General features: G+C 40.8%; 1 protein-coding gene across 4 annotated transcripts; it reads left to right on the top strand.

Moving 5' to 3' along the window:
• Positions 1–13,808, top strand: LOC103403769 (cullin-1). Of its 4 annotated transcripts, XM_008342599.4 has the most exons (21): positions 3–240; positions 359–428; positions 600–744; positions 849–948; positions 1,251–1,436; positions 1,705–1,752; positions 1,926–2,129; positions 2,226–2,303; positions 2,450–2,539; positions 10,194–10,274; positions 10,402–10,464; positions 11,098–11,133; positions 11,206–11,292; positions 11,378–11,527; positions 11,635–11,690; positions 11,818–11,938; positions 12,060–12,221; positions 12,326–12,469; positions 12,605–12,823; positions 12,919–13,086; positions 13,197–13,808. In XM_008342599.4, exons 3-21 carry the CDS (start codon positions 611–613, stop codon positions 13,296–13,298), a joined length of 2,229 nt encoding a protein of 742 aa, XP_008340821.3. In that variant the 5' UTR covers positions 3–240; positions 359–428; positions 600–610; the 3' UTR covers positions 13,299–13,808. The 4 variants fall into 4 exon arrangements, with proteins under 4 accessions (XP_008340822.3, XP_008340821.3, XP_070671800.1 ...); XM_008342600.4 differs by lacking the exon at positions 359–428 and having other exon boundaries at positions 1–240; XM_008342601.4 differs by lacking the exon at positions 2,450–2,539 and having other exon boundaries at positions 11–240.
• The last annotated feature ends 947 nt before the right edge of the window (positions 13,809–14,755 follow it).

Below are 14,755 nucleotides of genomic sequence, written 5' to 3' on the forward strand. Positions count from 1 at the left end.
GTAGTACTGTAGTACAAGCAGAAATCGAAAAGTGCTTCCATCTGAGATTTCAGATAGATTGCTTTAACCCCAAACTCCTTTTTCACCGCTCGCTCTCTCTCTCTCTCTCTCTCGCTCTCTAAAGCTCTACTGGACTTTGTCGTCTTCGTCTGCTATCCTCCCCCTCTTCCAGCCCCCACTCTCTATTGCGCGCGCGCTATCTCTTTCCTCCTATTAGGGTTTCTCAGCTTCCCAGCTCAGGTGAATTTCGCTACTTACTTTCACACATCGCGATTCTTGATCTCTGTTCTGATCACCGATTGGTTTTACACCAGTTTCTTAAACTTATTACTGTCTCTTACGAACTGGTGCTTTTCAGCATTGATTGGGGCTGTAATCTTGGTGAATTTTCGCATTTGGAGTTCGATTTCGGAGAGTTGAATCTTGAGGTTTGATTGATTGTTGTGAAATCGTGGGGAATTTCACTGTTTGGGGAATCTCGTATTCAATTCGCTGTCTAACAGAGCATTTAGGGTTTATTATTCTTTGGCTTTGAATTTGATTGAACTAGTTGATTTAGGGTTTCTGATGAGTCTTTGGTTTTTGCATTTGCGAATTAGACTCTGGCAGGATGAACGACCGTAAGACCATCGATTTAGAACAAGGATGGGAGATCATGCAGAAGGGGATCACAAAGCTGAAGAACATTCTAGAAGGGTTGCCTGAGCCGCAGTTCATCTCTGATGACTACATGTTGCTCTACACGTATTTCTTTCTAACTTTTAATCTTTATGATTGTCATTGGCTGTTGTATGCTCCAAAGATTAATGTTGCTGATTGTGTTTTGTTGTTCTTAATTTTATTCGCAGAACCATATACAATATGTGCACTCAAAAGCCACCACATGACTATTCACAGCAGCTCTATGACAAGTACAGGGAATCTTTTGAAGAGTACATTACTTCGACGGTGAGGAAGCATTTAGCTATTATTTATTTTTTCGTTTTCCTAGTCCCAGTACTTACTGTGATTGTTTACAATGTCACAAACTGTTTTTTATTAAGCTAAAGTTAGAATCTTGATGCTCTCACTATCTAACATCGCCTATAGACCTATTAGAACTCAATGTACATTGATATGATATTCATTGTGGCATGTGTAGTCAGGGATAATTCAACGCTCCCCAATCCCCAAATTGTTGTTTGAGGATTTTTTTTTTGCTTACGAATGCTCTTTCTGATGCTGAGTTTAATTTTATATGCTTATGTCAGGTTTTGCCATCTTTGAGAGAGAAGCATGATGAGTTCATGTTGAGAGAGCTTGTGAAAAGGTGGACCAACCATAAAATTATGGTCAGGTGGCTCTCTCGTTTCTTTCATTATCTTGATCGCTACTTTATAGCTCGGAGATCACTTCCACCCTTAAATGAAGTTGGACTTACTTGCTTCCGAGATCTCGTAAGTTGTGCTGGAACCCTTATGTGGCATCTTAAACCACATTGTTTGAAGAATTCTTTTGATTGCCTCTTGAACCATAGCCCAAACTGACTTCCATACCATTTTTACGTTTTTTTCATATACAATTGCTTCTCATCCCTCACCCGAACCGATTTCATGGTAGAATTTGTATGAAAATGTCTTCCATCATAATCCCTTCACATCTTCAGCTGATTTTTGTGAGTAACAGATTGTAATATGGTGGGCAATATATCATTGTGATTTTCAGGTCTACCAAGATTTGAAAGCAAAAGTAAGAGATGCTGTAATATCTCTGGTACGTTTCCGTTTTACCTGAACCACATGTTCTAGTATTTAAGTTGAAATAAATTTACTTGACGTTTTATGAAACAGATTGATCAAGAACGTGAAGGAGAGTAGATTGGTTGAGCTCTGTTGATGTTCTAGTATTTAAGTTGAAATAAATTTACTTGATGTTTTACGAAACAGATTGATCAAGAACGTGAAGGAGAGCAGATTGATCGAGCTCTGTTGAAGAATGTTCTGGATATATTTGTTGAGATTGGAATGGGACAAATGGATCACTATGAAAATGACTTTGAAGAAGACATGCTTAAAGGCACCGCTGCCTATTATTCTCGAAAAGCTTCCAACTGGATCTTAGAAGATTCTTGTCCAGATTATATGCTAAAAGTAAACTCCATTATGCTTGTCTTTGTTGTTTTAACTGTATATTATACACTTATATGACACAATTTCGATGAACATAATTTTTGTGTGAAATTCCAGGCAGAGGAATGTTTAAAACGGGAGAAAGATAGAGTTTCTCACTACTTGCACTCTAGTAGTGAGCCAAAGCTGCTTGAGGTGTGTATTTGATTATTTCTATGACTTTACCTTGTATGCATAGATATTCCTATGGAATGTAAGTCTAGGTAAGTTAAGTCGGGATGCAAATATCTGTAGAATTTGAAATCTGGCTGTTAATGTTGTTATTATTTTCTTAATTGTAGAAAGTTCAACATGAGCTGTTGTCTGTTTATGCAACACAATTACTTGAGAAAGAGCACTCTGGATGCCATGCATTGCTTCGAGATGACAAGGTACCTTCGGAGAATGTTAAAATCTACAATTTTGTCCATTGGATAGATGAAACGCATGAGGGAGTAAATGCGAAGCATAACCTTTGGCGGAAGTGCTCTAAGGGTGCGTTTGTTGCACCGCTGGACTAGCGTCATGGACTATGTTGGATTGGCTTAGATTGGACTATGTTGGACCGACTCAGTGAAGTGTTTGGTGCAATACCAGACTAAAAAGCAGGATAAGAAAAATAGTTATTATTTTAAGTAAAGAGTAGTGCATCTATCTGTAGAACCCATTTAGAAACAAACCAATTCATACAAATAAGAAAGCACAACAACAACAACAACAACAACAACAAAGCCTTTTCCCACTAAGTGGGGTCGGCTATATGAATCCTAGAACGCCATTGCGCTCGGTTTTGTGTCATGTCCTCCGTTCGATCCAAGTACTCTAAGTCTTTTCTTAGAGTCTCTTCTAAAGTTTTCCTAGGTCTTCCTCTACCCCTTCGGCCCTGAACCTCTGTCCCGTAGTCACATCTTCGAACCGGAGCGTCAGTCGGCCTTCTTTGCCCATGTCCAAATCACCGGAACCGATTTTCTCTCATCTTTCCTTCAATTTCGGCTACTCCTACTTTACCTCGGATATCCTCATGCCCAATCTTATCCTTTCTCGTGTGCCCACACATCCCACGAAGCATCCTCATCTCCGCTACACCCATTTTGTGTACGTGTTGATGCTTCACCGTCCAACATTCTGTGCCATACAACATCGTTGGCCTTATTGTCGTCCTATAAAATTTTCCCTTGAGCTTCAGTGGCCTACGACGGTCACATAACACGCCGGATGCATTCTTACACTTCATCCGTCCAGGTCGTATTCTATGGTTGAGATCTCCATCTAATTCTCCGTTCTCTTGCAAGATAGATCCTAGGCAGCAAAAACGGTCGCTTTTTGTGATCTTCGCTAGATTGCTCCGGTCATTAGTGTGGATAAGTATATAAATGAATAGAGATAGGAAAGCAAACACAAGATGTACGTGGTTCACCCAGATTGGCTACGTCCACGGAATAGAAGAGTTCTCATTAATTGTGAAGGGTTTACACAAGTACATAGGTTCAAGCTCTCCTTTAGTGAGTACAAGTGAATGATTTAGTACAAATGACATTAGGAAATATTGTGAGAGAATGATCTCGTAATCACGAAACTTCTAAGTATTGGAGTGTGGTATCGTCTTGACTTGCCTTATCTGTCTCATAGGTAGATGTGGCATCTTCTCTGGAAGTACTCTTCCTCCATCCAGGGGTGGTATCTTTAACTGGTGGAGATGCACAAGGTAATGTATCAATTTCACTTGAAGCTTACTTGTAGTTTCAGGCTTGGTCAAGCGCGATACAAACCATGTAGTAGGAGTCTCCCAAGTCGCCGAGCTAGGGGATCTGCTGAAAGAGGTGACAGACAAGGTAAGCAATCAGAGCTCCGGCTGATTGTTCACCTTCTCCCCATCTTGCAGCAGCATGAAGGATAAAGAGAAGAAAGATGAGAAGAGATGATATGGGATACTTTTGCTTTTGAAGAAGTAACTTTCCACAGGCTTATTCTTGAACTGAGCTGGAGGGTTTTCTGGTTTCCTCCAGAGCCGACTGAAGAATTTGAGGGTCAAAACAAGTCCATCAAATCTAGAGTACGTTCGACCCTGCTGATATGGGATACTTTTGCTTTTGACAGAGTAATGGATGTATCGGCACGTGTGCTGTTACGCTTGTCTCCACATGCTTCCTTGTATCCTTCGCACTTGCCCTATCTGTTCCTCAAGCAGATGCGGTATCTTCCCTGGAAACATAAGATGTTGAAGATGAGTACTCGAGAGCAATGCCAGGTAAGTAATCAGGTAAGGGGTTCCAGGCAGTCAGTTCCTGGCTGGAAGCTTGATTCCAAGTGCTGACTGATTGCTCTCTTTCTCCTTGTCTTGCAGGTAACAACAAGGCCAAAGGAAAAGACAGGGAAAAAGCATGATATGGGATACTCTTGCTTTTAACCCTGATGATATGAGATATTCTTGCTCTAGTATAGCTTGTTTGCAAAGGTATTATCGGGGGGAAAGAAAGCTGAATATTTCGAAAGGCTTCGTTGGGAGTGCCCTCTCAAATATGAGGAAGGGTTGAACATTTTTGCAGGTCTGCCTGTCCGTTGGGGATGGAGGTCGACATATATAGGAGTCTCCCTAACAACAAGTAGTAATGCTATTCCTTTACCCTGCTTGGTCATAGCACGGTAGTGGGAGCTGCCAGCTTCACATGTTTTAACTCTGTCAGAGCACTTTGAAAAAGTGGTCTGTGCTCTCGAGAAGTCTTCGACAGAATGCCCATAATTTCCGCAAAGCTGAGTGTGCGTGTGACAGGTGCTGAAAAGGCTAGAAAAGTAGGTGCCTCTTCGATTTCTGAGATCGGCCCTCGTGGTCTCTGAGCAGCCCAGCTTTTGAGAAAGCGAGCGTCTCTTCGATTGATTCGGAGAACGATGCATCTTCGATTTTTAAGAAAGCAATCATGATGGGGGTCTGGCTCTCGAGATTCGGGGAGCAGTGTCACTTCGATTTTTGAGAAAGTAATCATGTTGGGAGTCTGGCTCTCGAGATTCGGAGGGCGGTGCCTCTTCGATTTTGGAGCAAGCAATCTTGTTGGGAGTGTTTTCTCGAATGTGAGTAAAGGTTGGGCATGTTTGCTAGTCTACCTTGCCACGAAGCACAGAGGTTGACACACAGGGATTTTCCAATTATCCAGCAATGGTACTGTTCCTTTACCCTCTCTTCGATTTTTGAGAAAGTAGTCATGTTAGGAGTCTGGCTCTCGAGATTCGGAGGACGGTGCCTCTTCGATTTTGGAGCAAGCAATCTTATTGGTAGTGTTTTCTCGAGTGTGAGTAAAGGTTGGGCATGTTTACTAGTCTACCTTGCCACGAAGCACAGAGGTTGACACACAGGGACTTTTCAATTATCCAGCAGTGGTACTGTTCCTTTACCCTTGTGGGTAATAATATGGTAGCTAGACCTTCAAAATTTATGGGTCTAAACTTTGTTAGTGCTGTTTCTTTGCTATTCTTTTACCTTTCTTGGTCAGAGCGATGTAGTGGGAGCTGCAAGCTTTACGTGCTCAATTTTGGCAGAGAACTTTGGCAAAGTTATCTGTGGTACCCATGAGCTAGTGTTGCGTGTGGGAAGTGGGTGATTGAACAGTAAGATTCATGTGTTTTCTACTTCCTCAGAAGTCTTCGACAGAATGCCCATAATTTCCGCAAAGCTGAGTGTGCGTGTGACAGGTGCTGACAAGGCTGGAAAAGTAGGTGCCTCTTCGATTTCTGAGATCGGCCCTCGTGGTCTCTGAGGAGCCCAGCTTTTGAGAAAGCGAGCGCCTCTTCGATTTCTGAGATCGGCCTTCGTGGTCTTTGAGCAGCCTAACTTTTGAGAAAGCAAACGCCTTTTCGATTTCTGAGATCAACCCTCGTGGTCTCTAAGCAGCCCAGCTTTTGAGAAAGCAAAGGCCTCTTCGATTTCTGAGCAGGCGCCTCTTCGATTTCTGAAGATCCGTCGAGTGCAGATTTTTATAGGGGCTGGCATTAAGTTCCAAAGCACACTTGAAATCTCCACCAGTAGAAGCTCCATTCTTGCACTTCTAAGATCTTGATTTGTCCAACCTCTTCTCTCTTCAACACCTTTGAAAATGTCTGGCCCCTCCGACCGTCGTTTTGACTTGAACCTTGTTGAAGAGGCAGCCCCGCCTTCTCCAGACAACATATGGCGCCCATCCTTCGTCTCCCCTACTGGTCCTCTTACAGTTGGGGATTCCGTGATGAAGAATGATATGACTGCTGCGGTGGTGGCCAGGAACCTTCTCACTCCCAAAGATAACAGACTACTTTCCAAACGGTCTGATGAGTTAGCTGTTAAGGATTCGCTGGCTCTCAATGTTCAGTGTGCAGGTTCTGTGTCTAATATGGCCCAACGCCTATTTGCTCGAACCCGCCAAGTTGAATCATTGGCGGCTGAGGTGATGAGTCTCAAACAGGAGATTAGAGGGCTCAAGCATGAGAATAAACAGTTGCACCGGCTCGCACATGACTATGCTACAAACATGAAGAGGAAGCTTGACCAGATGAAGGAAACTGATGGTCAGGTTTTACTTGATCATCAGAGATTTGTGGGTTTGTTCCAAAGGCATTTATTGCCTTCGTCTTCTGGGGCTGTACCGCGTAATGAAGCTCCAAATAATCAACCTCTGATGCCTCCTCCTTCTAGGGTTCTGTCCAGTACTGAGGTTCCGAATGATCCCCTTCCGGTGCCTTCTCTTTCTGGGGCTCTACCGACTGCTGAGACTTCTCCTAAGCAACCCTTGTGAAGGCTCCCTCTTGTTTGTTTATTTTGACTCATGTATATGTACACATTTGTAGCTTATCGGGGATATCAATAAATAAGTTTTCCTTCATTTCAACGTATTGTGTTAAATACACCAAAACCTTCTTCGCTAAGTTCTTTGAATTTTCTTTTGTTGAAGCTTGTATGTTGAAGCTTTCTGAGTGGAGCATGTAGGTTGGGGTAGTGTTCCCTTAATTTCCCGAGTGAGGAAAACTTCTCGATTGGAGACTTGGAAAATCCAAGTCACTGAGTGGGATCGGCTATATGAATCTTAGAACGCCATTGTGCTCGGTCCTGTGTCATGTCCTTCGTTAGATCCAAGTACTCTAAGTCTTTTCTTAGAGTCTCTTCCAAAGTTTTCCTAGGTCTTCCTCTACCCTTTCGGCCCTGAACCTCTGTCCCATAGTCGCATCTTCTAATCGGAGCGTCAGTAGGCCTTCGTTGCACATGTCCAAACCACCGTAACCGATTTTCTCTCATCTTGCCTTCAATTTCGGCTACTCCTACTTTACCCCGGATATCCTCATTCTTAATCTTATCCTTTCTCGTGTGCCCACACATCCAACGAAGCATCCTCATCTCCGCTACACCCATTTTGTGTATGTGTTGATGCTTCACCGCCCAACATTCTGTGCCATACAGCATCGCTGACCTTATTGCCGTCCTATAAAATTTTCCCTTGAGCTTCAGTGGCATACGGCGGTCACACAACACGCCGGATGCACTCTTCCACTTCATCCATCCAGCTTGTATTCTATGGTTGAGATCTCCATCTAATTCTCCGTTCTTTTGCAAGATAGATCCTAGGTAACGAAAACGGTCGCTCTTTGGTATTTCTTGATCTTCGATCCTCACCCCTAACTCGTTTTGGCCTCCATTTGCACTGAACTTGCACTCCATATATTCTGTCTTTGATCGGCTTAGGCGAAGACCTTTAGATTCCAACACTTCTCTCCAAAGGTTAAGCTTTGCATTTACCCCTTCCTGAGTTTCATCTATCAACACTATATCGTCTGCGAAAAGCATACACCAAGGAATATCATCTTGAATATGTCCTGTTAACTCATCCATTACCAACGCAAAAAGGTAAGGACTTAAGGATGAGCCTTGATGTAATCCTACAGTTATGGGAAAGCTTTCGGTTTGTCCTTCATGAGTTCTTACGGCAGTCTTTGCTCCTTCATACATATCCTTTATAGCTTGGATATATGCTACTCGTACTCCTTTCTTCTCTAAAATCCTCCAAAGAATGTCTCTTGGGACCCTATCATACGCTTTTTCCAAATCTATAAAGACCATGTGTAAATCCTTTTTCCCATCTCTATATCTTTCCATCAATCTTCGTAAGAGATAGATTGCCTCCATGGTTGAGCGCCCTGGCATGAACCCGAATTGGTTGTCCGAAACCCGTGTCTCTTGCCTCAATCTATGCTCAATGACTCTCTCCCAGAGCTTCATTGTATGACTCATTAGCTTAATACCCCTATAGTTCATGCAATTTTGTACAGTCACACAAACATTTTTTCATAATTTTTCAACTTAGGTAAGATCGTCATCCTCAAGTTCCTTGGACTTCAACTTTTCCTTCACTCTCAGCAAAGGTTGTTTGCCATGGATCCAGTGGGGCCATGCTATCAAATTCCTTGACCAAATTCCTTGACCACGTCAATGAACTTTGCAGTGTCTTCCACATCAACTGAAGCGGCAATACACTTTATTAAAAGTTGGATGTATAATCCCTTGTACCTGAATAAGTAGGATCCAACTCAAATCACAACTCCCAAATTCAACAAATTCCAGAACTTCCAAATCACAAAACATTGAATTCCCAAATCATGAAACATAGAACTCCCAAATCACTCAAAAATTTAAATTCATAACTCAAAAATTAAAACCCAGAATCCTCCATTTCAAAAAACCCAAAATCAATTCAAAAACCTAGAACCAATCTAAAAACCCCCAGAATCCTGCACTTGAAAAAAACCCAAAATCCAACAAAAAAACTCAAAATCATCCATTTCAAAATGTCCAAAATCCAATTCAAAAAACCTAAAATCCTCCATGCCAATCGATCTTTGCAAATCGAAATGGCCATCTCTGCAAATCCAAAAAACCATTAATTAGAAGCAAAAATTGAGATGACAATCGAGTTGGAGAGAGAGAGATTACGTGGACAAAGAATCGGAGATGACGAAGACTCCGCGGGAGTGGTCGGAGATGAAGTGGACGCGGCGGGAGTGGGTGGAGATGACAAGTCGTCTTTGTTGTAGATGAAGCAGTCCAGCAGGGCTGGGATGCTAGAGAGAGAGGAGGTCTTAGCTCGACTGCGATATGAGAGAGAGGGGGTCTTAGCAGTCCCATGGTGTTCAAGGGCTCTAGCTAAAGATAGTTTAGCGAAGGCGTTAGTGTAGGCAAGTGAAATTTAGTCTCATTAACGTTAGTATGTGTGTATAACAAACATGGGATTACACTAAAATTTAGTCTAGTCTAATCCAGTGAACATTAACAAAGGTAAACAAACGCACCTTTAAGTTCTTCGCCTAAGTAAGTTAGAGGCAGAGTACGTGGGAAGGGGGTCCAAGTGAGAGGGGTGAGGATTGGAGATCAAGAAGTACCAAAGAGCTATCTTGGATCTATCTTGCAAAAGAATGGAGAATTGGATGGAGCTCTCAACCATAAATACAAGATGGATGGATGAAACGGAAGAGTGCATTGTCTGTGTTAACCGTTGTATGCCACTAAAACTCAAGGGGAGATTTTATAAGATGACAATAAAGCCAAAATGTTTTATGGCATGGAATGTTGGATGGTGGAGCATCTAACGCGTGCAAAAAATGAGTGTAGCTGAAATGGGAATGTTTCGTTTGATGTTTGGCAACACTAGAAAGGACATGATTAAGAACGAGGATATCCGAGGTAAAATAGGAGTGGCCACAATTGAAGATAAAATGAGAGAAAATCGGTTAAGGTAGTTTGGGCGTTTGAAACGAAGACTCACAGATGCTCCGGTTAGAAAATACGATTATGGGACAGAGGTTGAGGGTGAAAGGGGTAGAGGAAGACCTAGGAAGACTTGGAAAAAAACTTTACGAAAAAACATGGAGTACTTAGAGCTAATGGAAGACTTGACACGAAACCGAGTGCAATGGTGTTTTAGGATTCATACAGCCGACCCCGGGTGGGATAAGGCTATGTTGTTGTATAGAAGGAATTCTGAAAGAAAACTAGACGAATGTTGTATCTTATCATTTTTCTTTTCTCTGTTGAAGGTGGGTGATCTGTCTAGAATGTTCAGGCTATTTTCTAAGATACCTCGGGGCTTGGATCCTGTTTCTCAAATATTCAAGCAGGTTAGCTGTCTTCCTTTATTTTTTCTGGGTTAAAGGTGATCTGGTATGTAGCATATTAGCGTATATATCTTTCCATTTCTGTTTTTTTTATTATGCTTTTAATATTTCATGGTGTCCCGTGATGCAGCATGTTACTTCTGAAGGAACAGCCTTAGTCAAACAGGCAGAAGATGCAGCAAGCAACAAGAAGGTATATGCCTTGACCATCTCTATTATTTTATACATTCATGGCTGCTGAGAAGGTTTTCTACTGAATACCGTCTACTGGTCAGACTTTGTTTGAAATTCTAAATTAGAGACTCCCATAGTCCCATGGGGGAAAATAATATAGCCATAGAAAGTAGATTCAAATGAAAGCCAAAATAGATTCAAATGAAAAACCAAACTCTTGCCATTTGGGGGGGAGGGGGGAGGGGGGGGGGGGGAATAATGTATCCTCTTGACCAAAATTTTAGATCTTTACAATCTTCATTAAATTTTTTTTTAACTTCTATTATTTATGGTAATTTAAAAAATTTCCTATCCACAAGGATTGGAAGCTCCATTGCACCATTAATAGATTCATTAAATCTGCATAGAGGGGATGATATGATATGATATGTTATATACTGTAAAGAAGAAAGGATTGCTCATATTTTTCCAAAGAGTGTCCTGTTTGTTGACTTTTCTTGTTTCCCATATCTAACTAGACAGCTGTTTGGTGATGTCAGTTTTGATTTATCAGTAGTCCAGTGATCACTTCCTTTGATTCAGATTGTTTGTTCATGTAATGGTATTCGACAAGTAATTATATGTGAACGCTGACTTTTTTGTTCCCCCTCAGGCAGAGAAAAAGGATGTGGTTGGTTTGCAGGAACAGGTAATTTCATGAACATTGCACATGTGGAACTTTTGATTTGCTTAAGCGACAACTAATATGACTGCTTTTCAGGTTTTTGTTAGAAAAGTGATTGAGCTGCATGATAAGTACATAGCATACGTCAATGAATGTTTCCAAAACCATACTCTTTTCCACAAGGTTTGTATTTTAACAGGGCTTTACGATTCTTATTGTTGCCACCAATTATTTCTGCATAACTGATAGTTTATTTGTGCATCTGTAGGCCCTAAAAGAGGCTTTTGAGATCTTTTGCAACAAGGGTGTTGCTGGAAGCTCTAGTGCGGAACTACTTGCCACTTTTTGTGATAACATTCTTAAGAAGGGTGGGAGTGAAAAGTTGAGCGATGAAGCCATTGAGGAGACACTTGAGAAGGTCTGAACTCTTGATGTACCATTCCATTTATTTACCTTCCATGGACATTTTACTTTTTTCTTACTCTGGTAGAAAAATTCAGTAAATAAAGGCCATTCAAACCGCAGGTGGTAAAGTTGCTGGCTTATATTAGTGACAAGGACCTGTTCGCTGAGTTCTATAGGTATCACTTTTATTGCTCAAACTGTTTGCTTTCAATCTAATGTATTTTAGGGAAAGGTTATAGATGATTATATATAGTTTAAAACTAGAAGGCATTACATTAACTATACTTGTTTAATTTCTGGCAGGAAAAAGCTTGCTCGACGTCTTCTTTTTGACAAGAGTGCTAATGATGACCATGAGCGATGTATTTTGACAAAACTGAAGCAACAATGTGGTGGTCAGTTTACCTCAAAGATGGAGGGAATGGTCAGTTGTTTTAAAAAATCCTTCAAGAAATGTTGCTTTTTAATGTTCTGTACTTGCATGCATTTCTGGGTTACTGCTGGAGATATGACTAAGAAAGTAAAAATGGTTTTTTTTTTTGCAGGTTACTGATTTGACATTGGCCAAGGACAACCAAGTCGGCTTTGAGGAGTATCTGAAAAATAATCCACAGGCAAATCCTGGGATTGATTTGACAGTTACTGTGTTGACCACTGGCTTCTGGCCAAGCTACAAGTCTTTTGACCTCAACCTACCCCCAGAGATGGTATACAGATTCTGCTGAGAAAATCTAGTTTCAAAATTTACTATCTGCTGGGTTAAAAATCTTGGGGAAGTTTCTGACTTCTTTATTTTTCACTCTTGCTTTAGGTTAAGTGTGTAGAACTTTTCAGGGAATTCTATCAAACAAAGACAAAACACAGAAAACTTACATGGATGTACTCACTGGGTACCTGTAACATCATTGGGAAATTTGAACCAAAAACCATAGAGCTTATTGTGACGACTTATCAGGTGATGTATTTAATATATTAATTGAACTTTCCTAATCTGTGATCTATTGTTCATATTTTTTGTCTAGCTTGTGAGATGCTGATCTATTAGAGATTTATTTATTTATAAGACTGATTTTTCTGTATCTTACTTTAGGCTTCAGCCCTGCTGCTATTCAATACCTCAGATAGACTGAGTTACTCGGAGATTATGACTCAGTTAAACTTGACTGATGATGATGTTGTCAGACTACTCCATTCCTTGTCATGTGCCAAGTATAAGATCCTTAATAAGGAACCAAACACAAAAACTATCTCTCCTACTGATTACTTTGAGTTCAATGCTAAGTTTACTGACAAAATGAGGAGGATCAAGGTACTTGGATCTTTAGGTGGTATCTTGTCTTTTTGTCTTCTAATTTTGTGTTCATGTGAGTGATCAGTTAACTTATCACTGTGATCATCATGCAGATTCCACTCCCACCGGTGGACGAGAAGAAGAAAGTAATTGAAGATGTTGACAAGGACAGACGGTATGCCATCGATGCATCAATTGTGCGTATTATGAAGAGCCGTAAAGTTTTGGGTCATCAGCAGTTGGTTATGGAGTGTGTAGAGCAGCTAGGTCGCATGTTCAAGGTTAGTGTGGTGCTTTTTTTTTTCTTCTCATTTTATACTATTTTAACCCCTTTTCCTTGGTTCTGAAAGAGTGGTGTTTGTTTCCCTCCCTCCATTGTCTCTTCTTTCAGCCCGACTTCAAAGCAATAAAAAAGAGGATCGAAGATCTAATCACAAGAGACTACTTAGAGCGGGACAAAGACAACCCTAATTTGTTTAGGTACTTGGCATGATGTGGTGTAAGTTGATCGTCCTTCAAATGGCGTGGTATTAGCACAAGAAGTTGGGTCAAGCGGTGGACAAAGTGGCACAATCACTTGTAAATGCCATTGCACCAGTGACCAATAGTGATTGCTACAAAAAGCACGAGCCGAGAATACTCTGTACATTTTGCCCTTGGAGCAAGGTATGGATGGCTAATATGGGTAGTGCACTCTTGCTGGGGAAATCTGTTATTGACTTCATAATATGGTCCCGGCGCCCCATGGGACCATATTGCATCTTTCTTTGATTACTGCATTATCTTCCATCCCTTGACTATACCAATCCATCTTTGTTACCTGTTTCTTTGCTCCACTGGAAGGAGGTGTATTTTCGGCCCCAGCATGTCCACTTGAAATTGCATTTCGCCGATCAGGTATCAAATTTATCTCGTGGATGCTTTGTCTTGATTGCAAAACACATGGCTTGTGAACTCAGAATTTGTCTATATGATTGCAAGATGCTTATGCTCTTCTGCTTCATGATTTGTTTGGTCGATTTGTGTTATTACTTTCATAGCGATAACACCGTTTTTGCTGGTGTCATGGGGAATTTCTGACCGTTGGTGGGAATGCACTTCAAATGCATTAACTGTCAGAAATTGGCCACGAAAGTAAGCGATTGATCGTAGCATATCACTAAAAAGTTTGGTATATCAGCCCTGACATTGGGAGGTGGGAGTAGCTTTCGGTAAGATGTTTTGCGTTGCTGATTAAATAATGTTTAAAATATGAGTGCTGTTTGTTACCGAGTTGATACGGAATCGAATCTTAATAGAATAAGCAGCTGTGGGATCAAAGTGATGATTAATTATCATTCCAATGCGAAGCAACGGATCAAGTCAACAGATTTCGGGTATACAAGTAATTACTCTTAATCACTTGAACTACAAATTTTATGCTCGCTTGCATTCGTGTACTAGAATGTGGGATTTCAATGGGGATTGCAAACAAAACTTTGCTTCAACTATAAGCATAAAATATGACAAATAATTGTTAATTTCTCTTTATTCTAACAAGAAAGGGGAAAGGGGGAAGGGAAAAAGTGAGATTTTCTAGTTGGTCCAGGTCGTCAAAATTATAATAGAACCAAAAAAACAAAAAAAGAAAAAAAAGGAAGGGTGTTATTTTTGTAGGAAGTTGAATTCAATAAATTGCCAGAGGATAGAGCTATTCAGGCATCTATTTTTCCTCTTACATACACCTTTGTTAATTTAGTCATTGATTTTTTAATTTATTCGATACAACGGTCGAAAATTGAGAACGATGTGTGATAAGTAAAAATAAATGTAAATAGCAGTACCCATGATCAAATGCAGAGAAAATGGTAACGGAATCGAAGTGATGGGAGCAAAATTAACGGTTCTTTCTTAATTCAATAAATAAAAGAAAATCCCTACTCAAAAAGTGAAAGAGCACCAGAATTGCAG

The sequence above is a fragment of the Malus domestica genome, chromosome 16 (genome assembly GCF_042453785.1).
Source record: "Malus domestica chromosome 16, GDT2T_hap1".
NCBI lineage: Eukaryota > Viridiplantae > Streptophyta > Magnoliopsida > Rosales > Rosaceae > Malus > Malus domestica.